Consider the following 25493-nt stretch of genomic DNA (forward strand, 5'->3'; position numbering starts at 1 on the left):
AATCCCCAACTTTTCCACATCTTACTTCTTGAGTCTGACAACATGGCCACTCTCTCTTAAGCACTTAAGTTTTTCAAGTGAAGTTTCTTAAGTACCTGGTGCTCTGCATCTGCACAGACCTGCTTGTAGGCGTAGGTGTTGAAGTATACTCAGGACCTACAAACTAGATACACTTCTGCCTAAGTAAAATGAAGGGCTCGATCTGTTAAATTAGCACTGCAAAAACTCAATGCCAGCAGCCGTTTTCACGTAATAGTGTTGCAGCAGAAAAGCTTTCTTAAAATTATTAAAACATAACAAATAAAAAACCATGAAGACAGCTTTCAATCCATGCAGGAATTCAAGTCCTTGTTAATGGATGTCTTGAATGATTTATTTGAGTGAAGTTTGTCCTTAATTCTGCAAAGAAAACACGAATGTCATGGCCAACAGAAGGGGCTTTCAGTCTGCCTTTGTGGCTCTGAGCCCATGGTTCCCTAGAGATTTAGCATGTATGGTATGTGTTCCTTCAGCATAAAGCTTGTCACTAGTAATCAGCTGGATTTGGAGAAGTCTAATGGCTCTTCTAAAGAACATAATTTCTGTGTTGTGTATCTAAATGATACTTAACATTAATGCCAAGTTAGAGGAGCGGAATTGTGTGGCCGCATGAAATGGAAGCAAACCATGTATCCAGAGGCCCCCCTGCCAAATTGCAGAGGTGAAATACATTCTCCGACCTCAAAACCAAAAAATGCTCTGTATTGCCTTTGGAAATTTATGATTCAAAACCTTTGCAATTCCAAGTGTAAAGTTAGTGGGTTTTTTATGAACATGTGGTCTGAAATACCATCCCAGTTACCAGTCAGCTAAGAGAACTTGTAAGAATGACTACCTAGGCAACTGAAATAAGGAAAGAAGAAGTTATCCTGAGCATTTGTAAAAACAGAAAGCAACAGAAGTAGAGTTTCATCAAAAAAAAAAAGAACAAAAAAATTAGTTTCACTTCAGTTAGAAAATACCACACTCCTCAAGTTCTTCAGCTCCTATTGTGCATCATTAAAAACATACCCCATTTGCTCTTCTCTGAGTTGCAACAGTCGCTGCCTTTTTGTTTTGATGTCTGTTATTACCTGAAAAAAAACAGTGAGGCAAGTCTTTGAGATGGCTTCTGTAACTTCAAAGGCAAACCAAAGAACCGTTGACTTTTTTTCTTTTGAGGTTTTATGCTTCTGATTTTGTGTGTGTGACTCCAAGATATCAAACCTTAAAAACTGCTGTATTTCAAATTCATATTTTAGACATTTTAAAGAATATTAAAGTGTTGAACCCTCATCTCCATCCAAAATTTCTCTTAAGGAACACTGCATTTACAAGCATACAAAAGGAGTTTGTGACATTCTAAACTCAAACATGATCTTGCAGCTGTTTGTTTGTTTCTGTTTGAAAAATACAGAGTAATATGAATATACTTTCAATACAACTGTCGTAACTAAGGAACTAAGCATAATTAAGCTTTCTTTAATCCAACATCCAGTTACACCAACTAATTATAAATCTAAACTTAGCAGCCATAAATCTGATTTTAAACAAACACCTAAGAGGCAAAATAAGGATAACTGAGTGGTTGTGGATACTAGATGTGTATTAAAGTTTTCATTTTACATGCAGAGTAGCTTACCATATTGAATCAACAAGACTTTAGCACATTAATTGCTACCTCCGAGAATAAACTTTCTATTGACTTGTTAAAAGCTGTTTTGTCATTGAAAAGCTTGCAGAAGAGGTTAATCTGGGCAGAAAGCCTCTGGCAGTCAGTGCCTATCCTGCTCTTAAGTACATCTACTGCAGGGTATTCACCTCTCCTGATGAAACCAGTGCAATATTTTTCTGCTCTTACACTGCTTCCTCCTGTCAACATTCCCCAGAGTGTGTATTTTCAGTTATTGCACACTGAATGAACAGAGGAACTACCTTTCTCTAAAGAAAAATCTTGCACGTATTTAGGGAATGCAGATCCCTTAGACTTCTCTCCTTTAAACTAAACAATCCAATTCTGTCCTTACAGGTCACTAGTTTTGCTGCTCTCTTCTAGATTTTGTATTCATTTATTTTTTTATAGATTAATTTGCTTTCCAGAGGCTCCATCAGTGCTCATAAAGGGTAAAAAAAATGGGTAATTCACACACACAGACACCCACATATCCTAACACGCTTTCCTTCTATTTACAGCAGCATAGCAGTGTGTGTGTAGTCTGCAATCCATCCTGTCTCTTCAGATCTTTCAAAAACACTCAGTCTCTGGTGGTTCCCTGCCCTCTACTGCAGTACACCTTTTTCGTGGGGATTATTCTATTTCTTTTAGTCAACTTCTTGAAGTTTCAGTGCCGACTTCTGCCAGCTGTACAGTCTAGTGACAGCATGTTGTTCGGATATGTATTTACCTTAGTGGTTTTTTTCTTCATATTTTTCAGTTCCTGGGCTTCCACTATCTACAGAGGAAAAGAATCACAGAATGACTATGGAGCTTGATTTCATTGCTGTTGTCCTAAAAACATGGTTGCAAGAATTGCTTTGGAATAACATAAGAAGCTATTTAAATGCAAACCAACACTGGTTCAAAGGAAGATAACAAATTTTTCAGTTGGGTATCAATTCTTTCCTCTCTCCTCATACCAGGCATAGACCATTAGTCATGTTGCACTCATTAGTGCAAGTAATACTCCTTGTACCAATCAGTATAATACTACCTAGCTTAATTTTTCTGTAACTTTATAAAAAATGTATAATTCTAGCCACTTAAAAATCTGCTCAGTTCTAATAAATCACTTAGAACTATAGTTCTAGTATTTATCCATTATAGTTACCACAATCCTACAAAGTTCTCAGTTTATTTTACCAGTTCTAATCAGTAAGAAGAAATCTTAAGTCTTCCAAGCTAATAAGCTTTTTACAGTTGGGTTCAAACTGTTAATTAAAAAAGGATGATTTTCTCTGACCTATGTTAGAGACCTTAGGCCTTTACACCAGAGTCACTGAAAGGCAGAATAAAGATTAAATCATACCTCTTAAAACTCTAGTCTGTGAGATTTTAGAAGTGTTTGACATAACTATTTGCTCATTCAAATTATGCGATTCTCCAGTTGTACTACATAATGCTTTCAGTATGACAAATATTAATGTTTCCCTATTCTAAAAAGCTGTCAGTTTTGCAATGTACTTGCATGACAGCAGTGTTGTGTCTAAAGAAAACTGTCATGAAAGCCAGCACAAAGGCTGCACACAACATACTGTTTTTATATTGTTTATCCTGACAAAAGGTTAGGAAATTTAAAGCATCATAAAATTAAATTGTAAAGGACAATATAAAACCACAGGCATTTTGACTACAATGTAATATACAGCTCTATAATCAGTACTGCAAAAATAATTTTATTTATGGTGTACTTACAAGAGTGGTGATTTGGTCTTTGAAAGCAGAACAGAAGCCATCGATAGCTTTTCTGCAAATATTTGAGTCTATCCTTTGTCTGGAGAAGTCAGAGGGGAAAAATACAACCCATTTGGTTTAGTAAAGGAGGAATTTAATCCAAAAACATTAATTTGAGTAATGAATAAAGCCCAATGTTAAACAGCTAGTAGGACAGGCAACTGCGGATCTTTCAGGTACTAGTAATACTTTAATTGCCACACTGGAAAACATCAGCTGAGGTGTCTTGTTCTTACGTTCGGAAGAATATCAAGTTCCTGGAGATCACCTCAATATCACATACCAAACATATTTGTATCATAGAAACCTAATAAGCACTCAAATAATGTAACTGTACAACACTGCATTCCCTAAAGGACAACCCATTAGCAAACACACAGGCAATTTATTTTTAAAACTTTGAGTATTCATCCATAGGAAAGCAGACTATTTACCTGTAATTTGCTGCTATCTTCTCAAATTCAGCCAGAACAATATCCAGTTCTGTAATATCTCTGGGAGATCTTTTCAGGTCTTTGGGACACCAAACTTGTACAGAACACAGCTCATCCACTGAAAGAACAGGAAAAGCATAAGCATTGTACAATTTAGGTACATGTTCTAAAATAATAGCAAAGATATTGTGCCCACCATTAAAATAATCAAATAAAAGTTATAAACATTTTAACATGAAACTTGAGAAGAGGGAAGTATGAATCATTTCATCTGGCTGAGCAACTACGGTAGACTCATCCAGGAACATTTCTGAATTTGGGTGATAACTTACATATGCTATATTTCTTATCTTTCATAATTCCAAACAATCCAGGAACATGTTATTACAATAACTGATTATACAGTGTACTGCAGATACAGCTGTTTGTGCTGTCAAAACTATTAGCATGAGTCTGGGCAACCTGCATTACTCAAGGAATCATGAGTTGTCATATAATATTTGTATACATATTGTATTAATACTGTATATGCTTAAAAAAAACCCCAACAAACCTATACAAATATGTTTCTTCAAACTTTTCAATAGTATTATTAACTAATGCCACAAGAGGTTAAACCATAGCTCTTCTCACACTCCCGCACGTAAATCTAGTACTTGAATGTAGTGGGGTACCATTCCAAGGAAGCAAGATGACACCTGAGAAACAGTTTATCGAAAAATGCCACTGTCTTGAAGCTCCCTGTGTCAAAGGTCTTTATATGAACTGCTCTGCTTTTGCTGGTAAGTCCAGGGCACGGCAAGCTCTGCCCCACAGCTGGTGCTCCAGGTTTCCAGACCAAGGGATAAGCTGAGTGTCTCACAGCCTCATACCCAAGCTTTGTTCCAAGGGTAACCAGGCTGCATGCTGGAGGTAACAAGCACCTATCCTTTACTCCTTCAGGGGAATAACAGACAAGGCCAGGGATGCAAACCAAGGGAGTCAGAGCTGTGTGACACACTAGTCCCATAATTTAACCATTGCTGAGGAGTGTCCAGACCAAAACTTAAACAAAACCATCCCATTTCTAGAAGCAGTATGTTGCCACGCACCAGAAGCAAATACCACCAAGTTATGGAAAAGCATTCATCTTAAATGAGGAAAAGCTATACAGGAGTTTTCAAAGGTCTGTTTTACCACAAGGATTTGATGCGCTGATCTCTAAAGGCCGCTTCTTTTTTGCCTGGAATTGAGTAGTGTTCAGAGCCTTCTGTGATATAAAAAACAGATTAAGTTCAAAAAAACCCTACGTTCACTTATTCAAAATTCTGAGAAACAGCAATTAGGCAGAACACACACAGTGTTTCACCTTTTCACAAATGAAACATCAGTAACATTTACTGAGGTTTATTTTGCCACAATCACCACAGAGCAATCTCACTGCTGAGGGGCAGCAGCTGCCTGACTGTGCTGACAGACTGATGTCTGCCACTGGCTGTGCAGCAGCAGGAATGTCTTAAGGAGCATACAGCCTCTCAGTTCAGCATAATCATCACTCAATATTAACAGTTCTCTGACCAGCAGCGCCTCCTGAGCTTCCTTTTCAACTGCATTTTGTCCCAATTCTTTCTCTACTTTGAACAGTTTGTGATACCTACAGTAATTCTACAACAGTGCTGCATGCATGCGGTTTACTGATGAAAGACTAACACTCTGTACTGAATTTTACAGCACAATTTTCACCAATTCTGATAAATTTATATACCTAAAAACCTTTTATGCAAACCTCTGCACAGCTGCTTTTATCACAGGCCCACTTTCTCAAGTCGGCAGATGGTTAACTCTTCCTCTGTATACCTGGAAGCTAAGTGGGCCGAGCGTTTTACATTAATTGCAGTCTAAGTGTGGAAAAACACTCATTCAAAATTGAGTGAGTCTTGTCTAATTCCAATATATACTCAAATTTTATCAATGAAGAATTTAATTGCCTCGTAAATATGTTCTTACTTCAATACCGAACAACTACCAATGATTTGTATTCCACTTAGTATGCCATTCTTTACGAATATATATTCCTGATATCAAGAAGATATTTGAAAGAACATCTTCATAGATGACCAAAGAGAATGGGCTACAGGACACAGGCACACCTGGGATATTCTATTCCCCACTGACATGATGACTGCAGCTTTAAGCATTTCACTTGGCCATCTCACAGGAATACTTTGAGGGTTAATTATCTGGGACACAATTAAGTACTAGGGAAGTACTAAGAAACAAATGAAAGGTCTTGCTCTCTGCTCCTCTCTCATGCAGGCATAGCATGAAGTTAAAATTAAAATTAAATTGACTGATAAACAACTTTTTCTGTACCACGTTCTCCTTAAGGTGCTCATCCTCAGGACCAGCTGTGCTGAATTTCTGAGCATCACCACCAGATCTTTTTGAGCGACCGGCTTTTTCACTAGGAAAAGAAAAATGCCCACATGTAAACCCACTCCACAGTGAGAAAGAAAGACCTTCAGCCACATACACGATGAAGTCTTAGGTTTGGGGAACATTTTGTACTGCTATATCATTCAGTTCGTGTCTCCTAAACCAACTACCTATGTTGCAAAATGCCACGTAAGGAGAGAACAGAATCTTTATTCCTCGACAGCAACCCTCTCAAGAATTTAGAAATTCATTACTAACTGAACACTGGGGTAGCCATCCTGTTTTGAGGAAAAACTTCAAAACATAAAAATCATTATTTAAGATATTTTAGCAGGAATGGAGAAGGCTTTCTTGGTGGGGAGCAGAGTTAGAAATGAAAAAAAGTACACTCTCATACAAGTACTACTATCGTCCTGCTATTTCTTTCATGTAAGAACTACTTCAGATTTAAATAAAATTTTATTTAACAAATGAGAAACATGCTAATGTGTATTAAAATATTATTTTTTAATTCATTTTCTTTGTTATAGATAGCATAATTGGCTTTTACCCATTTTGCAATTTTTCTACTTAACTGGTGAAGGGGCTACTTAAGCTGGTGAAGGGGCTGGAGAACAGGCCTTATGAGGAGCAGCTGAGAGAGCTGGGGTTGTTTAGCCTGGAGAAGAGGAGGCTGAGGGGAGACCTCATTGCTCTCTACAACTACCTGAAAGGAGGTTGTAGAGAGGAGGGTGCTGGCCTCTTCTCCCAAGTGACAGGGGACAGGACAAGAGGGAATGGCCTCAAGCTCCACCAGGGGAGATTTAGGCTGGACATTAGGAAAAAATTCTTCACAGAAAGGGTCATTGGGCACTGGAACAGGCTGCCCAGGGAGGTGGTTGAGTGACCTTCCCTGGAGGTGTTTAAGGCACGGGTGGACGAGGTGCTAAGGGGCATGGTTTAGTGTTTGACAGGAATGGTTGGACTCGATGATTCAGTGAGTCTCTTCCAACCTGGTTATTCTATGATTCTATGATTCAATGACATCAGCATTTAGAGGACTAAATGAATACCTCACAGAGACATCTTAAATTTTTTAATATAAATAAAAACTTAAGTACTTAAATCAACGTGCTGCTTACAGAAGGCAGACACTAACTTATTCTCTCATTTCTTTTTTACATTCCCACTCTTACTCATTTGGTTTCTCATCTGGGTAATTTTAAGTTAAAGCATCTGTTTCATAAGCAACTAGGGAAACCTGATAAACAACATTTTTCCCGTTTAACCTAAAAATATAAAGATTAAGCTACATGGTGACAATTTTTTTTTACCAGACCTTCTTCCTGTATTTTTCATTTGTGGAGCTGAAACATGGCCAAGTGACTCATTTTGTGACTGTTCCTCTCCATAAGCATCCACAGCAGTGCTGTGCAAAGGGTGATCTATGAAGAACAGAAAAGAAGCTGTATGAAAACTGTTCTCATCTGTGCAGGCAAAGAGCATGGAAACGCTAGTGCTGCCTGCATTCAGCGTTTAGTTAAGAGTTTTGTTGGTTGGCTCACTAATATGAAATAAATTTTATTAAAAGTACTATTTGAAGATTAGGAAAAATACATACAGTGAAAAGCTCCATAGTTTCTATACTCATCCACCTGCTATTTCTTTACAAACTGAAACCAAAGGCGCATCAAAGTTCAGCATGTATGCATGGCATACAGCAAGCAAAACATTTTGTTATGGCACACATCAATCTTCTATACGCTTAAAACAACTACTTTTTAAATTTTACATTTATTTTAGTATGGATTTCTAGCTGCTTTACTGGATGCTATAAGACAGTTACAGATGATACAGAAAGTTTGTAAATATAATATTCCTGAAGGTAGGTACCAGAATATATTAAACCTCTAAGAATCTTAAGGTTTTAGCTTGCCTTTCATAGCGTATATTTCTTCCTTCAAGCACCTTGCCACAATATATTACCATTAGTGGGCATCCTTTTCATAGTTTTTAACGTATATCACAGAAGTGAGAGCTTCTCATTTCACAGACTTTCCCTTATGACAACCCTTTTGCTGTACTGCTCTTTATAGCTCCTTTTCAATGCTGTTTCTAGTAGTTATGGGTATATTTCCATGATTTTCTTAGAGTAATAAATATTACAGCTGAGAAACAGCTCTTTGCATTTTCTCTACAATCTCTAATTGCAGTTTTAAGAAGTTTCTTTCTTACTTACATTAACATATATATCTATATTTACTAACAGAACTTCACACAGGGTCATCTATTCCATCTAAAATGATTCTCTTCCAGTACACTGACACTCCATTGCACAAATCCACATGAAACAATTTTAATGCTTCTCCAAAAATAGTATGTCTTTATGATATTACTTTTTGTAAGCAGAACATCTCTGTGAATGCCTAAGTTTGCTGCCACACATATTCACAAACAGCATAAAAAACCCCCCTTCAAAATATTTGTAATTTAATGAGAGTAACTTAAAATATTGAACTTTCCTTCTAAATGCAAACTCTTACACAATTGCAATGTTACATTCCATAACATTCTACCATTCAGACTATAAAACTTGAATAGCCAGTATTTTTCTCTCAATCTTTACTTGCACATATTACAATATTTGTTACTTCCTAAATGACAGAAAATAACACCACGCTCAAAAATTAACTTCTCTCTCTCCTGCCCATAATTTTCTCTGACAAAGAAACAATACCTTTTCCTAAGGAAACAACAAAATATTTTACCAGATGATATGTTCACAAAAATCATACACTAAATGATGTTGGAGTTAATACTAACCAAAAGAATCATCGAGCTCCTCAAGCTGATTTGTGTCCGCAACCTTCGATATCCTTGAGACATCTGGTTCCTCAACTGGAAGCAATTTCCAGCGAGGACGGAAATTGGCTTTGCTTTCCTGGATGGGTATGAAATTATTAGCTAGCTTTTTGAGTGTAAAATAGATTAAATGTGACAACGGATTTCAAGAACATTTGACTAGAAATACACAGCTACTGAGCTGTGATATCAAGTATTTGAAACATGTGTTGCAATGGTACAAAACTGATATATTCTACTATTTGATATTATACTGTAGCATTCGGTTTGTCTGATTTTATAAAACAAAGTGTGCAAGCTCAGAAATCTTATGAAAGTCTGGTTTCTATACTCTCTGGCCTTCTCCTTTTCAGGCAATGAAATGTTTCTTCTTTCATCTCTGTATTACGTGAATGTCCACCCTTGTCCAATTTAATGATTTGCACATTAAAGAAATGAAAAGCTATGCATAACATCTTACAAAAAGTGGAATTTATACATCAAGTATTACACAGATGCTTCTGTAAAGCAGGAAAATAGGGGAGCATAATACTGGTTTATTAAATGTCTCTAAATACGTCATGTGTGGAAGCAAATTTCCTCAATCGCTTGTGTGTGTGCATGAAGAGGAAACTGCAAGAAGAAAACACCAGCTTCCTAAGCTTGTAGATTTACTAGGACTTGGCAGCCTGTCACAAATTTTGCTATGATATTGAATAGAGACACATAAACTATGTCCTCTTTAAGCTGTTCTCCTTGATTTTATGGGAGTGTTTTCAAACTATTACCTGTTTGAAAGACAATGGACCATTCTGCCTGATGATGTACTCCTAAAAGAAAAAAAGAAGCAGCAGCAGCCCCTGCACACCCGAGACTTGTACCAGCTGGAGGCTGCACAGACCAGTTCCCAGCACAGTCCCACTGTAATGCGCCAGTACCGCAAGGGTACAGTGAGACCACAGAACGCTTGTTGGCTTAATTCTGCTCAGTCTAGTAATACTTACCTTCAGATCATTACTGGAATGATTTCTCTTCATCTTATTCTTCTTAGAGGACATACTGCAGGCCGGATGGTCTGTGCTGCTGGATGTGCAGCTGCGGGGATGGAGCTATTGAGGCTGCTGGATGCGTGGCTGGGGATGGAGCTACTGAAAAACCGTCCTAGATGCAAACCTGCTTTGTCTGCCTCAGCACCTGGAAGAGAATGGGAAGTCTCTCTTAATTCAATGTACAACTCAAAATTTCTTAACTCAGCGTACAGCGTGAATAGATTACTGCAGCTCTATGAGCTGTAAAGAAAATTATTATTATCCATAGACAGAACAAATGTCACTGGCCACTTTGGTGTTCTGCTATGCTGTAAGTCAAGTAATATTGCATGGGAGCTCAGGAACAGATAGCCTGTTATTGAATACAACCATATAGCTGCAACTGATATACCAGAACTGTAATGTCAGGCATACTTCCTTAGCTCACATGACGCAGACTGCAGACAGTGTGGTTCACATAAGATGATTTAAACATGTCAGTTACAAAATCAGGTGTGAATGAACAGTATACTCATAAAATTAATCTGATTTATGTATGTAAATCAATCATCTTTCACTAGTCTCATGAAAAATGTAATCTGTGAGTCAAATCTGCCTAACCCATTCTTATGACTTGCCACCTGAGATGACAGAGGCTGCTAGAGAAAGTTCATAGAATCATAGAGTAACCAGGTTGGAAGAGATCCACCGGATCATCGAGTCCAACCATTCCTATCAAACACTAAACCATGCCCCTCAGCACCTCGTCCACCTGTGCCTTAAACACCTCCAGGGAAGGTGAATCAACCACCTCCCTGGGCAGCCTCTGCCAGTGACCAATGACCCTTTCTGTGAAGAATTTTTTCCTAATGTCCAGCCTAAATCTCCCCTGGTGGAGCTTGAGGCCATTCCCTCTTGTCCTGTCCCCTGTCACTTGGGAGAAGAGGCCAGCACCCTCCTCTCTACAACCTCCTTTCAGGTAGTTATAGAGCGCAATGAGGTCTCCCCTCAGCCTCCTCTTCTCCAGGCTAAACGACCCCAGCTGTTATTGTAATTACAAGTTATTGTAATTAGTGCCATCGATGCTGAAAATGTCTGGTAAGCATCAAAGGCTGAGTCACCATTGCTTGTTGCAAACAGGCTCCATCTGATGCTTGATCTGAGGTAACTTCTAATTTTAGACAGCACAGATTCTGTATAATGTGGCATTATTTGATGTATCTTCATAACTAGGAAAGCCCAGTAATAAACAGATCATATTTTGAAGGATCAGTAGGTCACCAGAGCAAGCATCCGTTCCTAAAATCAAACCGTATTTCAAAGAAGCACGCAGACAGCATTAAACACACACATCACAAACAGATCTTGCTTCCCCGTATACCTAAGCTTTAGGGCATCGTCTACAAACTACAATCAGTTTATTAACATTTACAGTCGCAGATGTCTATTACACCTTTGAGATTTGACGTTCTGTAAGAGATGGACACAAAGCGGGGAGATTTAGATGAGAGTGGCCCAGGTTGCCCAGGGAAGCTGTGGCTGCCCCGTCCCTGGAGCTGTTCAAGGCCAGGCTGGATGGGGCCTTGGGCAGCCTGGGCTGGTGGGATGTCCCTGCCCACAGCAAGGGGGTGGAACTGGGTGATCTTTACGGCCCCCTCCAACCCAAACCATTCTACGGCTCTAACCTCCCGTTAAAAGCAGCGGCACTGACCTCGCCAGCCCCGCTCGGCCCCGGAGCCGCCAGGAGCCCAGGGCGGGGCAGCCGCCGCCTTCCCGCCGCGCTTCGAACTGCGGGACCGGAAGCGGAAGTGGCTCAGCGCACGGAGTCATGTTGGGGGCGGGAGGAGCGGTGGGACAGAGCCCGGGGGGGTTCCCTTGGAACTGAGGTTTCACTTAAGTGATTGTGTTCTTTGGAAGTTAGACAGACTGTCCCTTCCTATCTGCCACTAAACCGTGTCCTTGAGCACCTCGTCTACTCGTCTTTGAAATACCTCCAGGGATGGTGACTCAACCACCTGCCCGGGCAGCCGCTGCCAGTGCCCGATGGCCCTTGCTGTGAAAATTTTTTTCCTGAGGTCCGGCCGATACCTCTCTCTGTCTCAAAGGCAACGTTAGGCAGAGCTGGAGCCAGCTCCAAAGCAGCAAGAGATTTGGGTGCTGTGAAATTTCATAAAACTAATGTGAAAATTTATAAGTTTTGTTTCTATTATAGTATCACTAGGGTGGAAAAGACCTCTTAGATCATCACGTCCAACCACGCCTATCGGCCACTGAACCATGTCCTTGAGTACCTCATCTACCCCTTTTTGAAATACTTCAAGGATTTATCTTGTCATGTAAGCCTGTCTTGTATCAACAGATAATATGCAGACAATCTCCAGCCATGGATAAATAACAGAATCATAGAATAACCAGGTTGGAAGAGACCCACCAGATCATCAAGTCCAACCATCCCTATCAAACACTAAACCATGTCCCTTAGCACCTCGTCCACCCGTGCCTTAAACACCTCCAGGGAAGGTGAATCAACCACCTCCCTGGGCAGCCTGTTCCAGTGCCCAATGACCCTTTCTGTGAAGAATTTTTTCCTAATGTCCAGCCTAAACCTCCCCTGGTGGAGCTTGAGGCCCTTCCCTCTTGTCCTGTCCCCTGTCACTTGGGAGAAGAGGCCAGCTCCCTCCTCTCTACAACGTCCTTTCAGGTAGTTGTAGAGAGCAATGAGGTCTCCCCTCAGCCTCCTCTTCTCCAGGCTAAACAACCCCGGCTCTCTCAGCCACTCCTCATAAGACCTGTTCTCCAGCCACCTCACCAGCTTTGTTGCTCTTCTCTGGACTCGCTCCAGAGCCTCAACATCCTTCTTGTGGTGAGGGGCCCAGAACTGAACACAGTACTCGAGGAGCGGTCTCACCAGTGCCGAGTACAGAGAGAGTACATGTTGCAATAATTTACTGATGTGCTTTAATTGTCCTGTAAGATGTGCCTGCTTTAGGTGAAGAGATAACCTGACTTCAGGAGAATTCACTGCTGTGCTTAATTGACTTGTGAGGCAGAGTTGTCTTAGGGCAGGAGAGAACCTGAAGGAAGTCCTCAGCCATCATTGGATAACCTAAAAAAAACCCACAAACATTGTTTAGGGACTTACACAGTTCTTTATACTATTTTTAGACACTTACCCACTGCTTTTGTAAGATGATATGCCTTTATTAGAAAGGCATCCAATTCAATGCTGAATTGTAAAGTAAAAGTATTATTACCTTTGCTTTGAAGACTTTGTCCTTTTCAATATTTTACCAGTGAATAAGTGTTTCTCACATTAAAATCAGTCCTTGGAAGGCAGATGAATGCATAAGACACCTGGGAAAATTTATCCATATGTATTTAAGTGGGAAATAAATTGTCCCCAGCTCGTCTCATTGCACACGATGGATGGAGATCACTCCCTCCTGTTGCCTAGGCCTGATAAAGGATGCTGGCCTTCTTAAAGGCCACTCTAAGCCACAGTGAACAATCACTTTGGGATTAACAGGTGGAATGGTCTCTTTATACTTACAATTTACTGGCTCTAGCACTTGGCCCTTCAGTGCAGTCCATGAGCCAAAGGTAACAAGCAGTAGAACACACTACACTCAGCACAGCTTTGTTTCTGTAGTGATAAGTTAAGAACATATATCTTGTATCCAGCTCTCAACTACATCTTTTAGGAGAGGTGTGGTGTAAAAAGTCATTGTCTTTCTAAACACCAGACGTATTTGAATATGATACTGAATGATATAAAATAATTGAGTTTAGGAATCCATGAAGGAACATACAAGATTCTTCAAAAGGAGCAAGTCTACCATGACTAGGAAGGGAAATGTGCTTATTATTTCACAGTAACATTAAAACACTCTAAACATTGTCTTGGTGGCAATGCTTTACCTACCATATTCTGATAAATCTTCCCAAGAACTCTTTCACCCCATGCTAAAAGCTGGGTGCATGGTATAAGGTGGGGGGGAAGAGGAGCGATGACAACAGAGGAAGGACAATCACTACCCAAAAGCAGCATAAGATTTTGAGAAAGCTCCAGATTTCATTCAGAAGTTGTTTAGGATAAGAATGCTACATAACCATCAGAAACCATACTGAAGACAAAGATAAAAGGTACTTAAGAATACCAATGGGGTAAGTTATATACAACAGCATCTCTTTTCTTACAGATACTGGCCAAAAACTTGCACATAAATATCAGACCAAAACAAAGTTACATTCCAAAAGTAAAGTGTCAATCACCAGCATTTACCCTGTTTAGTATGTTTGTAGCACTGGAGTTCTAGAGCTTGTTAGAGTTACCAAATTACAGCTTAGCTTGTTAGGCAGCAGCATCTTCCCTTGATGAACAAACACTTCACTGAGTTGAAATGCAGAAATATTTATTTTGGTTTCCTTCATTGGTTTTGAAAATTGTTTTGGTTTTATAAAACATAGAAAGAGCCAACACTAAGCAAACATTTGAATTCCGATGTAACAAACTACTGCTCTAAACAGTTGACTTGTATTTGTGTACCTTAATTGCACACATGTATGCTACAGAGTAGTGCATTACAATCACACACAAATCATAGTGCAAACCTTCTTGTGCTTGTATTTTACATATATCCATGTTTTCAAAAAACAGCAATGAATGCTAATGCAAAACCAACTCTTAAGTATAGCAAAAGACTTATGCTGTAGTAAGGCTTATTTCTGCTGATTTATCAAACAAAAGGTAACTAGTTATTTTGGAATTTATTTGGGAATTACATTTTCATCCCTGAACAAATACCTATCCTGTGCCAACAGTTCCATTGGCATATATAAATACTTCCAATTGCTGCAAAGCATCAGGCAAAAAACATTCTACCTGACCTATTTTGCTATTCAGTGAAGAATACTCGGTGGCTCATACATAAAGCACAGAAAACTGAGAGGTTATGTCAGAAGCTCTTCCATTTATAGAGGACTTGGCACATTTTAAAAAATGCATTTTAAATACACATTCATTACAGGGAAACAAGTGGCTAGTACAGGTGCAAGGTTTACCTGACTGTTAGCATAGCCCAGCCTCCTGAACAGTTTTGTTTATAGGTCTCTAGCGTTCTTGCTAGAGTTAGGATCTGTTCATTTACAGAGCTGGCATTACTCTGGATTTATGTTAAGGTAGCAAAAGCTACACTCATTGAATTAACTGCATACACACTTACAGTGCATAACCACCAAATGCAGGCTTACTGAGGAACTTTTATTCACCACTCTCCTGTGTGTGGAGTTTATAACTTCTGCCTTACACCTCAGAACTGGCTGCAAATATACAAGGGAGAAAAAAACCCCTCAGATTCCTCGTCCCAGTTAATATTAGGACTAACACAAGATGGGATAGTAGATATACAACTGTAAGGTGGGCGTTTTTTTTGGTGGTGGGTCTTTTTTTTGAGTAGATGAAGTAATCCTTCTGAGGATGCAAGGTACTTGGAGGCAATTTCAAATCTGCCAAATCCTTTATGGAATTGACAACTGCAAAATATACTGCAGACAGCAAACATGCTGGCAATGAGAAAACCTTAGCTCCTTGGTGAAGGAGAGTCCCGTTTTTGGCCAAGGAAGTCTTAAATAACTTACATATAGTTACCATTTATAGTTAAGGCTCTTTTTGGAAATTGTAGGTCACCATAAAAACAGTATGCAACACGACTTGACAGTAAGGCAGTGTTCCATTTCTTCAATGTTCCTATGGCAAGTACCCATTTTTGTACAAGTTAATGATTGCACAGTTTCCTTCCCTATGTTTGCTGTAGTAAAATTACAGATATGAAGGCCAACAGTAGACGGACATGTGCCACTTCCCTCATTCCACTCCGTTACATTTTGGCATTAGCATAGAGTTCATCTATCTGTGACTGGAAACATTTTCGCAGCTCTGGCCTCTTTGCCTTCAGTGTTGGTGTCAGCAGGCCGTTTTCAATAGAAAACATCTCAGTGTGCACGAAAATGTCTTTGACCTGCAAGGGAAACAGTTACTAGATAAGCTGCATTCCTTGAATTAGACAAGGTTATTAAAAAACTGCCCAGACACCATAAAGCCCATCACTGCAAAAGTTTTCCAGATGCAAATTAAAAGCAGTTTCTGGAGAGTCAGATTGTATTACAGCTAAGAAGTTTATAGAATTAGGTGTTCAGTTCTCACAAGCAAGTAAGTTACCTGTTCAAATGACTTCAAACCAGACTCTTTCCCAATCCTTATCATGTCTTCCAGAATGTGTTTTTTGAGGTCCTGTAGATACAGGAATAAATTTTATAGCTTGAAAAAGCAGACACAGAACAGCTAACACTTTAGCTAGGTCTCACCTTGCTTTTGCATAGCTCTTCATATGAGCCTTCAAATCCCTTTTTCTTGGCCCAGCCACGCAACGTCTCAGGATCAGGTACCACAATAGCTATTAAGAAGGCCTGAAAAGAAATGAATGTCAACATTAGTTAATGTGTAGTTCCTACACATCTCTTAAATCAGTGTTGGGTTTTGGACCACATTTCTGATCCTGCTGTAAAGTCAGCAGCCTCCTGCTATTCAAACACGAGAGCATAGTTCAGAAGCTTGTACTTACTAAAACTACTCTTGTCAATACCCACATTTAAATTTAAACTTGCAAAAACCTGGACATCTTGTTGGAGCATTATTTCTTTTCCCTGTACACTTAGCAACTTCTATACAGTCATTAATGCTTTATTAAATTAATCCAGGTCCACTGTCTGGTCTAAAACTAAATCCAGAACATGTTATGTAACTGCTGGAGTTGAAAGTATATTCAGAACCAAAACAGTGATGTTGAAATTGTTAAGATTTCAGTCCTAAAGTTAGGGCTGCAGGAAAAGAGGAAAGGAAGACTCTTCTGCAGTCTTTGTGGATTCTTTTTAAAATTACCTGAAGAATGCTTACCTGCAAGCTCTCTCCATGGACAAACACCTGAGCAAGTGCTTCACATCTCAGATACACATTTTCTATTTTCTCTGGTGCTATGTACTCTCCCTGGGCTAGTTTAAATATGTGTTTTTTCCGGTCAATGATCTTCAATGTACCATTCTGTTGACAGAAATAACTTCAACTCAGAAGAGGCACTTCAAGTGAGAAACCAATTTACACAGCTTAAGCTTGCCACACAAATACAGTAAAATAGTGTTGGAGGCAGAGTCCTGCCCAACTAGTGTTGGAAAGAGGCTCTGCACCCATCTAACCTAAACTAGGTAAAGCCTCAGGACTGGTGCTGCAAATACTTTTCTTAGCACCAGACAGATCTGCCTACAACAGTTATCCTCCTAAAACTACTTGTCTTTCACTTAATTCATTGGCGTTCAATACAGAATATATTTGTTAAATTACTGCTAATAACTGCAGATGTACATTTCAGGTATATAAGTTCACTTACTGGTAGCCATTTCCCAATATCTCCTGTATGAAGCCAGCCATCTTTGTCCAGAGCTTCTGCTGTTTTTTCAGGATCTTTCAAATAGCCACGGAATACATTTGGCCCTTTCACACATACCTGAAAACAGCGATTTGTTAACTTCCCTTCATAGCAGCAGTGTTTGTTAACATATCTGCAATGAATGCCTGCTCCAATAGTTCTCAATAACCCCACTAGACAGATGAGTTTATGTATTAGGACAGAAGTTTCTGCTCATGATGTTTGAAGACCAAACATTTTCCATTGGTATAAAGTAGAAGCACTCAGAAACCTGTTCTCTTCTAGTCTAGCACAGTGTTCCTGTCTGCTATTTGAATAATCTGAATTTATTAGAGGAAATTTTTATTTATCTGAAGAAACTCTGCTGTATCCAGAGATGTTACCCCTCAGCTTTGGTAAGCAGCTAGAACATTGTGCTAAAACTAGTGATGAAAAAAACACCAAACTACGTCAAGCAAATTACATATTTGTTTTGCAGAAGTAAACCAGTTAATACCTTAGGGCTTATGTTTGCTGTAGTAAAAGTTACAGGCACTCAAAACTTCTTCATAGATGAAATCTACTATTTCTTTAAATAGGAGGTTGTCTGGATCACCATCTGCCTATCAAGTAGAAAACTAACAACTTCTTTGAATGTAAGCGAATGCATTACGTGCATAGGCATTAGGATCAAAAAGCATGCTTACGAAGTATAAGAAAAGGACAAAAAGGGTTAAAGGTTTATAGGTGAAGAGGTTGCCAGAGAATCATCAGGTCAGACCTCACCAGCCAGATTAGAAGTAGAGTATCTGTCAGTAAACCAACACAGAAGTAAAGCAACTTGTCAAGAACATGGAGTAAAGCCTGAAGTATCCAGAGATGATCCCAGATTTAAGTATTTCATTCTCGATGTAATACCCAAGGTTGTGTAAGTTTTCTTTGCTGGGAAGAGCGAGGATACAGGACAGTATTCTTGTGAATCGATCATCAGGACAATAAGATACCTCTTTCAAAATAAGAACAGACCGGCAAGATAAACAAGATAGAAGCAAAACTTAAGGTGCCCACTACACACAACTGCTGGGGAATCAGGAGTCCAAAAGCCTGGAAAGCTCTACACAAGAGTCCTCTGAAGCAACCAAGGATTCAAAGCATCACACCAGCTGGGGAGTAGCTTGGCATGTGTGGATAACTGAAGACAGTAAGCAGGTCTGGTCAATAGTATCAGGATTCTAGATCAAATCTAGAAGGACGAAATAGAAAATCCAGTTTTAAGTCAAGGCCAAATTGAGAATAAATATTAACAGGGCTGATAAAATACTAGCCCAATCTAAGATTATAAAATCATAAAACAGGCAAGGAACTGGCTAAAGAATCTTCAGGCACTATTATAAGTTCTCAGACTAGAAGAAATTACTGATGTAATTACTGATGTTCAGAGACCAATTCCTGAAGAACTAGAGTACCTTCTGTGCTTGCCTCAGCACATGATAAAGGCATGCTGGTGAGCTACAATACAGTGAACAGAAGTTGTCAACAGGATCAGTGTACTCATGACTGTTCCGATGACCTTGCAGAGACGGTAAAACCCAGGTCATGTTTTAAGAACAAAGTAATTTCTGCTATAGAAGAGTTTATCTGGAAGGACATGAGTAGAGGAGCGCTCATGTTCAACCCAAAGACTGACTGATGAAAGGCTTAATTTTTCATGGCTCCTGCAATCACAGGATGGCAGCAAACAGCTTTTCCCAGTAGAGATAGCTAAAAGATCTTCTGTATCTTGCTAAATGGCACTCAAGACCTCATCTCATACAGGCATATATAATTCTATTAAGAAATTTATTCTTCTTGAACATGGATAACTGGCAAAAGTTAAAAGCAAGGCTGACAGAACAGACAATACTGAAAGCTTACTCTCAGAAAGGAAGAGTAGGAGTGTTTAATCCAGCTGAAAAAGCAGACAACCAATGAAGAAGATCTATTTTAGGCAGAGGATGAGAGCAAATTCTACAGCTATGGGCTTCAGTTCCATAAAATAAGTTACAGCACTTATTTGTTAAATTCAGAATAGTTCACACTGAGGAAGTCAAGACTGAAAGACTAAGATAGTACCTGGTATATTTACAAGCTACTATATTCCTGTCTAAAGTAAATCCTAATGCAGCAAGCTTTCACAGTAAGTACAAGCAAAACCTTTTCAGAAGTTTTTTAAAAGCTACTTCACTGTTTCTCATCATGACCATTTATACTCAGTTCTTCTGGCAGCTTTAAAAGCTTCTTTAAAGTGAAGCAGAGATTATTGATGAAGAGTAAACATGGGGTCACGTGCAAGACAGGAAAGAATCCTAACCTTACTCTCTACTTGCAAACAGTTACCCATCACCAAGATCAATTAAATCCTTAAGTAATCCTGGAAATTAAAGCCCAGTGATTAGTATCTAGTCTCATACAAATTACAACCCAAAGAAAGATTATATTGCTTGCCGTCACAAATTAGTTACTTGCTTAAGCTAATTTTTATTTATCCACTTCTTAGCCCACAACTACCCCCAAAGCCTCTTAAAAACATCTGAAAGATGCCATAGTTAATTTGATTTCAGGGCTTGGGGAAAGTTAGTTACTACACGGACATGTGTTCAAAGTACATACAAAAAAGTTCAAGCTGTATGTATTTTACTTGAAAAAAATATAAAAAAGAATATAGCATGACATACAAGCTGAGTCCTCAAACTGCAGTTTGTAAAACATGTTTGTTTTGTGCTACAGAATAAAGTTCAAAAGAATGTGCAGACAATTGTCACAAATCATTAATAGCCGTGATGGCATCTTACCTCCATTTCTCTTAACACTGTTCCAGCCACCTGAAATTACCTAATCTTGCACATCACGAGCTGGCTAAAAGGCTACACATCAGCCGTTCTCAGCACTTAGCTGTGGGAGTTCAGGGAAACCCTCTGCCAGCATTTTACTGAAGGATAAATGCAGTACAAGATATCCAGCTTCTCAGCTGTCCCACAGCTGGAAAGCAGCACATTGGTGATGCAACCACAAATACAAAATAATCTGTTATCCCACAGTAAGCTGCTTCTCCTGTCCAATATACTATTTTCTGGTTTGCTTCTGTAAATCATAAGCTGACATTGCATGCAGGCAAGGCAGGCATCTTTGATTTTAGGTAGCAGGCCACATTCAGCACTAATACTAAAATTGGACAGTTAGATGCTATTTCAGGAACAAAAAAGATTGTCCAAGATTTCATAAGAAGGTCATATTGACCGTATGAAGTTACTTACCTCACCCTCTCCTTTGGCAGCCAAGTAATTCATTTCTTGTACATCAACAAGCTTGATGAAGCTGCATGGCATGGGTGCTCCAACATGACCTGTTAGAGAGTACACCAATACTAGTACAGTAACAGCTTAAATTTGCTGGGATTGAAACATTAAATTCTCAGATATACCTAGAAAGTTACAAGGTTTGCTTTTTCTTATGAGGACCCTCACTCTATAGACATATTTGAGTAGCAGAAGTCCTACTGTAGTTTTAATTATCAGTATTATTTCAGTTAGGGAGCTATAAATCTAACAGCTGACAGAAACGCGGACTGTTCCAACACCAAAAAATACAATCTAAATTTAGAACACTGTTTATACACAACATATTCCAATTCTGTAAAAAATACAAGGGTTGATACCTCCCTTTCTCCTAAATCCACTTCAACCTAAAAGCATAAAGCCTAAAGTTTGGCTTACTGAACATTCCTAGCTATTTAGAGGTAGAAACTTCAAAGGATCCCTTCAAAACTTTTGTACTTCATTTGAAGAAAAACAATCTTATGCTTCACAACAGCTGTACTTAAGAGTAAATGTTACCATGGGCCTCTATAGCATCTCAAAATTTCACAGGCAAACCACTGAGCACCGTACCTGCTGTCCAGTCACCAGGCAGTGACAACGAGCATCCAGCTGTGCATTCAGTCTGTCCATAACCTTCATAGAACTAGGACGTGAAACCAGAATATTTAATGAAGGAACTGTATGTTAAAAATAAGAATTTAAATTAAATCAATATTTTCTTTTTCTAGCTGTTTAAGTTTGAGTTTAGCAAAATCCCCAGCATCTTCTAAAAAAAATATTGCTACACTAACATTTTATCAGAATACACTGTCTTAAGTGCTATTATTTCACCTTCAGTTTCAGTATTTACTGTTTCACTCCATCTCACATGCAATGTGACACCTGTATATATCAAATCTAAAGCAGCAGAGGGAGCAAGAGGAAGAAACAAATAGCAGCACTTAGCAATGACCTCATTCACAACATTTAAGGGCAAGCTGGTTCAACATAGCCAGGAATAGACTCCTTATATGTCATCACAGCTCTATTATATACAGGACAGGCTTCCCTTTCCTGAGCAGAACACATTGCTATACTAGCACTCTACTAAAGAACTTCAAGAAGTCATTAGAAGCCTCATTTTAGTGCATTTTCATGTTTTCCATCCTTGACATCTACTTTAACACATTTGTTCCATCCTGCGCTATTGTTATTCAGTTTTTGCCTCAAAAAGCATATACTTTGAAGAGGTTCTGAAGATAAATGCAACATGTGAAATCTGATTCTCTGCAGTCTCCTCTTCAAACCAACACAATATCAAGTTGATTAGATTCTCTAAAGTAGTTAGGAATACTTCTGTAAGCAAGTCCAAGTCCCAGAAACTTAATGCAAGAACATTAAGTATTGCTTACAGCAGCCTCCAAAAATCTTTTCCTTAAGACAGTTCAGCTGGTTACTTCAGTTATAATAAAGACTATGGGATGAATACAGAAATCTCAGGGAAATCTCAGGAAACTCTGGAAAGGAGCACGCACTTGCAGGAATGCCAGAGAGTTAACCATATAATCAGAACTACTAGAAATGCTCTAACAAAGCTGGAGTGAGATAAAATCTTTGTTTTAGGATTAAGGCCAGGAAACTCACCTGACAGCCAAGAGCTGCTCTCAGGAAGGTCAGTACACTTGCAGATACAGGTGCTGCTCCCGTGACCATGAGCCTTACTTTTCCTCCCAGACTTGCCTATAACAGACGTAAGATACTGTTGACATCAAATGCATTTTAGAGAAATTCCTGGAGTCTTCTTCCATCCCCTCCTCAGCCACTGTTCACCTACAGTGCCACCCACAAGTATGAGTTTTATCTCCTATTGCAAGCTTTCTTGCAGTGCTTTTTCATCTCATTAATGGCTAGAAGAACCAGTATCTCAAACACTCTACGAAGACTATGTGGTAGTGTCACTGCCATGTACACACAGTCAAAAGTTCAGAAGCTTAAGTTATGGCCTTACAGCAATGACTATTTTTAACTGCATTCTATCATCTTCTCATACATCCTGAATGCTATAAAAAGCAGTCACAGGGGCATGTTGTACCACCAAGGTTAGGGCCATAACAAGTGCCAGATATAATAGCAGGCATAACTTGCTAGTGAGGAGACAGTACAGGCTACAGGTGGCACTAAGTCACATTTAGCATTCCTCCTTCAGAAGGACAGTGCTTGCCTTCAAAGTGGTAAGCAGGAGAAGCACCAGACTTTTGAGAAACCTCCCTAATATAATTAGCTTGTATTATTAGAACAAAGGCAATTGAAAAATGAAGCTGGAAATAACAGATTTGTTTTTCATTCTGACTAGGAATGTAGCCTTTAAAGTGATGAAAGTCATATCAGATTATGGGCATTCAAATTAAATTCAGCAATTGCAAATCAACACCTACAAACTAGTAAGCAGGTAGGATATAAAGTGGTGGCTCACACTTTCAATACTAGAAACACATGAAACTGCTGTTCTGTAACACGAAGCACATTTGGAGCTCAATTCTCAAAATACTAATCAGCAAATGAAAAAACAAAGAAGTTCCGATACCCACCATACAAAGAATCTTAGAGGCTTTCAAGCCTACCTGTATTTTGCGGAAGATGACTTTATCCCAGAAACTGTTATTTCTAACTATTCCACTTCTGAGTTCTGCTTCTTTCCTCTTGGAAGCAAAATCCAGCAGCCACCTTTTTAATGAAGTATCTGCCTGTCCAAAAATCTGTTAAGAAAGATGCTCTGTGGTTAGGAGCCTCACAGTATTCTTACACAAGCATGCATAGACACTCTTAACAGTGAAAACCAAGACAATTATAAAACCTTTATTGGTAGGCATCTCAATTCCAGCAAGAAATACCAGTGGATTTTGATTTTGGCCTCTTTACCTCAGTTCAAGAGACATCCACCGAAATTAGCACTTAGTTCTTGCTTCCTAAACTGTGATGCTTTTTCAATGTATAGTTTTTTCATTCAAATGAATGAAGGGAAATGTATGTTTTCCTTTTGCGTTCCAGTCTTATCCAAATTTGAATTGAGTATAATCCTCATCATATTCTGAAAAGCACACCATTTTAATATGTAAAGTAACAGGGTTTTCCTGAAAAGACACAGGTACCTTCAGAAATAAACAGATCTGTCTGGCACATATAAATTTGATTTTTAAACCACTTCTCAAAGGCTCCTTCTAATTGTTCCCAGGAAGCCATAGAGCAGACTCAACAGCAGACCACATTAGTATATTTACTTGGAAAGAGAAAGACCAAGCATCTTTTCAGCATTACAACCCTCACCTCATTTTCCCCACTTGTTAACTTCACATGCTAGGTTACTATAAGGCAGCATGAGGCTGAAACAGTGTCACAGAAGTACGAAAAGCCTCAGGACACTAGAGTTAACAAGCAAGAAGACATCATGAAAGATGAAGAGTTTCCCAAGCTTTGACTCAGTTTCTTAAATTCCAGTACAGAATTCATAGGCTGAGTGGTCAGGTTTTAAGCAGGTCTCAGGATTTCCTCCCCTCCAAATGGATCAGAGTTGCATTATTTGTTCCTGGGGCCAAAGAGAATCTTGTATTACTTGCTGTTCCTCTAGTCTCGTGATTAGAGCACTGTTCTAGCTAGGACAGTATAGACAGCTTTGCCATTCATTTAGCAGTCACAGGACTTGTTATGTCCTTCAACTCCTCTAGCTGTATCCTAAGAAGAGTCAACTTATCCATATGCAGAAGGATAATTTAAAATCTGAAGTCCAAGAAAGAATATACTTCTGAATTCCCAGCCCTGATGACGCTAGCAAGCAGTAAGCACATGAAAGACAGGCTGCTGACATACCCTCTGCCCAGCACTCCCAGCTGGCTGGTTTATAGTTCTCCCTACTAGAACACACTGACTTCTGTATCAGAAACTCACACACATCCAGGCAAACACCTGACCTTGGTTTGCAAATTCCACTCCATGAGTCAGATTCTATAAGAGTGGCACGCAGATGCTAAGCCTCACGTTCATGTTGTAGCCTGAACTTAAATAACTTGCTGAGAGCAAAACAGCAAGTCATTAATCAACCTAGACAGAACCAAGTTCCTCTACTCAGGCTTTAACACTAGTATTCACCACCTGGAAGTGTTTTAATACAACCAGGACTACTCCTTGCTGTTGACAGGTGTCCTGAGACATCTCAATTTGGTAACATGCCAATTTAACATACCACACCATAAGTTACTCCTACCCTGCCAGCACAAACTTCACGAAGTCTGAAAACCCTGCAAAAGTCTAGACTTAAGGCTGGAGACTTACCTTGTCAAACATTCTGTTCAATAGCCTTGGCACTACTGGAAATACAGTTGGCTGCAGTGTTTTTAGGTCATCCATAAGCAGTCTGATATCCCCTTGAAAGAATCCTATCCGAGCTCCATGGCACAGAACCACACACTGTTAGGAAAAAGCAAGCACAGGGTGTATAATGTGTTCTAGCAGCTTCTGAACAAGTCCTGTCACATTCTCAG

At 39.2% G+C, this 25493-nt stretch overlaps 2 protein-coding genes across 3 annotated transcripts in view; both read right to left on the minus strand.

Annotated features, from left to right (window-relative positions):
• The window catches only part of CENPU (centromere protein U), a 13616-nt gene extending 1650 nt beyond the window's left edge, over positions 1–11966 (minus strand). Inside the window, exons 1-11 of one of the 2 annotated variants that reach the window (XM_069855922.1) lie at positions 11878–11966; positions 10143–10332; positions 9927–9968; positions 9121–9238; positions 7637–7742; positions 6256–6346; positions 5080–5152; positions 3904–4021; positions 3431–3509; positions 2424–2471; positions 1051–1112 (exon numbers count right to left, since the gene is read on the minus strand). In XM_069855922.1, the coding sequence (XP_069712023.1) occupies positions 1051–1112; positions 2424–2471; positions 3431–3509; positions 3904–4021; positions 5080–5152; positions 6256–6346; positions 7637–7742; positions 9121–9238; positions 9927–9968; positions 10143–10196 (791 nt within the window). In that variant the 5' untranslated portion in view covers positions 10197–10332; positions 11878–11966. The remainder of the gene's footprint in view (positions 1–1050; positions 1113–2423; positions 2472–3430; positions 3510–3903; positions 4022–5079; positions 5153–6255; positions 6347–7636; positions 7743–9120; positions 9239–9926; positions 9969–10142; positions 10333–11877) is intronic. The other variant, XM_069855923.1, reaches the window with a different exon arrangement.
• Positions 11967–14561: 2595 nt separating this feature from the next.
• The window catches only part of ACSL1 (acyl-CoA synthetase long chain family member 1), a 40148-nt gene continuing 29216 nt past the window's right edge, over positions 14562–25493 (minus strand). The window contains exons 12-21 of the mRNA XM_069855888.1: positions 25285–25419; positions 23580–23714; positions 22603–22698; positions 21550–21622; positions 20917–21005; positions 17606–17722; positions 17119–17262; positions 16530–16631; positions 16384–16455; positions 14562–16183 (exon numbers count right to left, since the gene is read on the minus strand). Of these exons, the coding sequence (XP_069711989.1) occupies positions 16043–16183; positions 16384–16455; positions 16530–16631; positions 17119–17262; positions 17606–17722; positions 20917–21005; positions 21550–21622; positions 22603–22698; positions 23580–23714; positions 25285–25419 (1104 nt within the window). The 3' untranslated portion in view covers positions 14562–16042. The remainder of the gene's footprint in view (positions 16184–16383; positions 16456–16529; positions 16632–17118; positions 17263–17605; positions 17723–20916; positions 21006–21549; positions 21623–22602; positions 22699–23579; positions 23715–25284; positions 25420–25493) is intronic.

Source organism: Phaenicophaeus curvirostris, chromosome 4 (genome assembly GCF_032191515.1).
Source record: "Phaenicophaeus curvirostris isolate KB17595 chromosome 4, BPBGC_Pcur_1.0, whole genome shotgun sequence".
Classification (NCBI taxonomy): domain Eukaryota; kingdom Metazoa; phylum Chordata; class Aves; order Cuculiformes; family Cuculidae; genus Phaenicophaeus; species Phaenicophaeus curvirostris.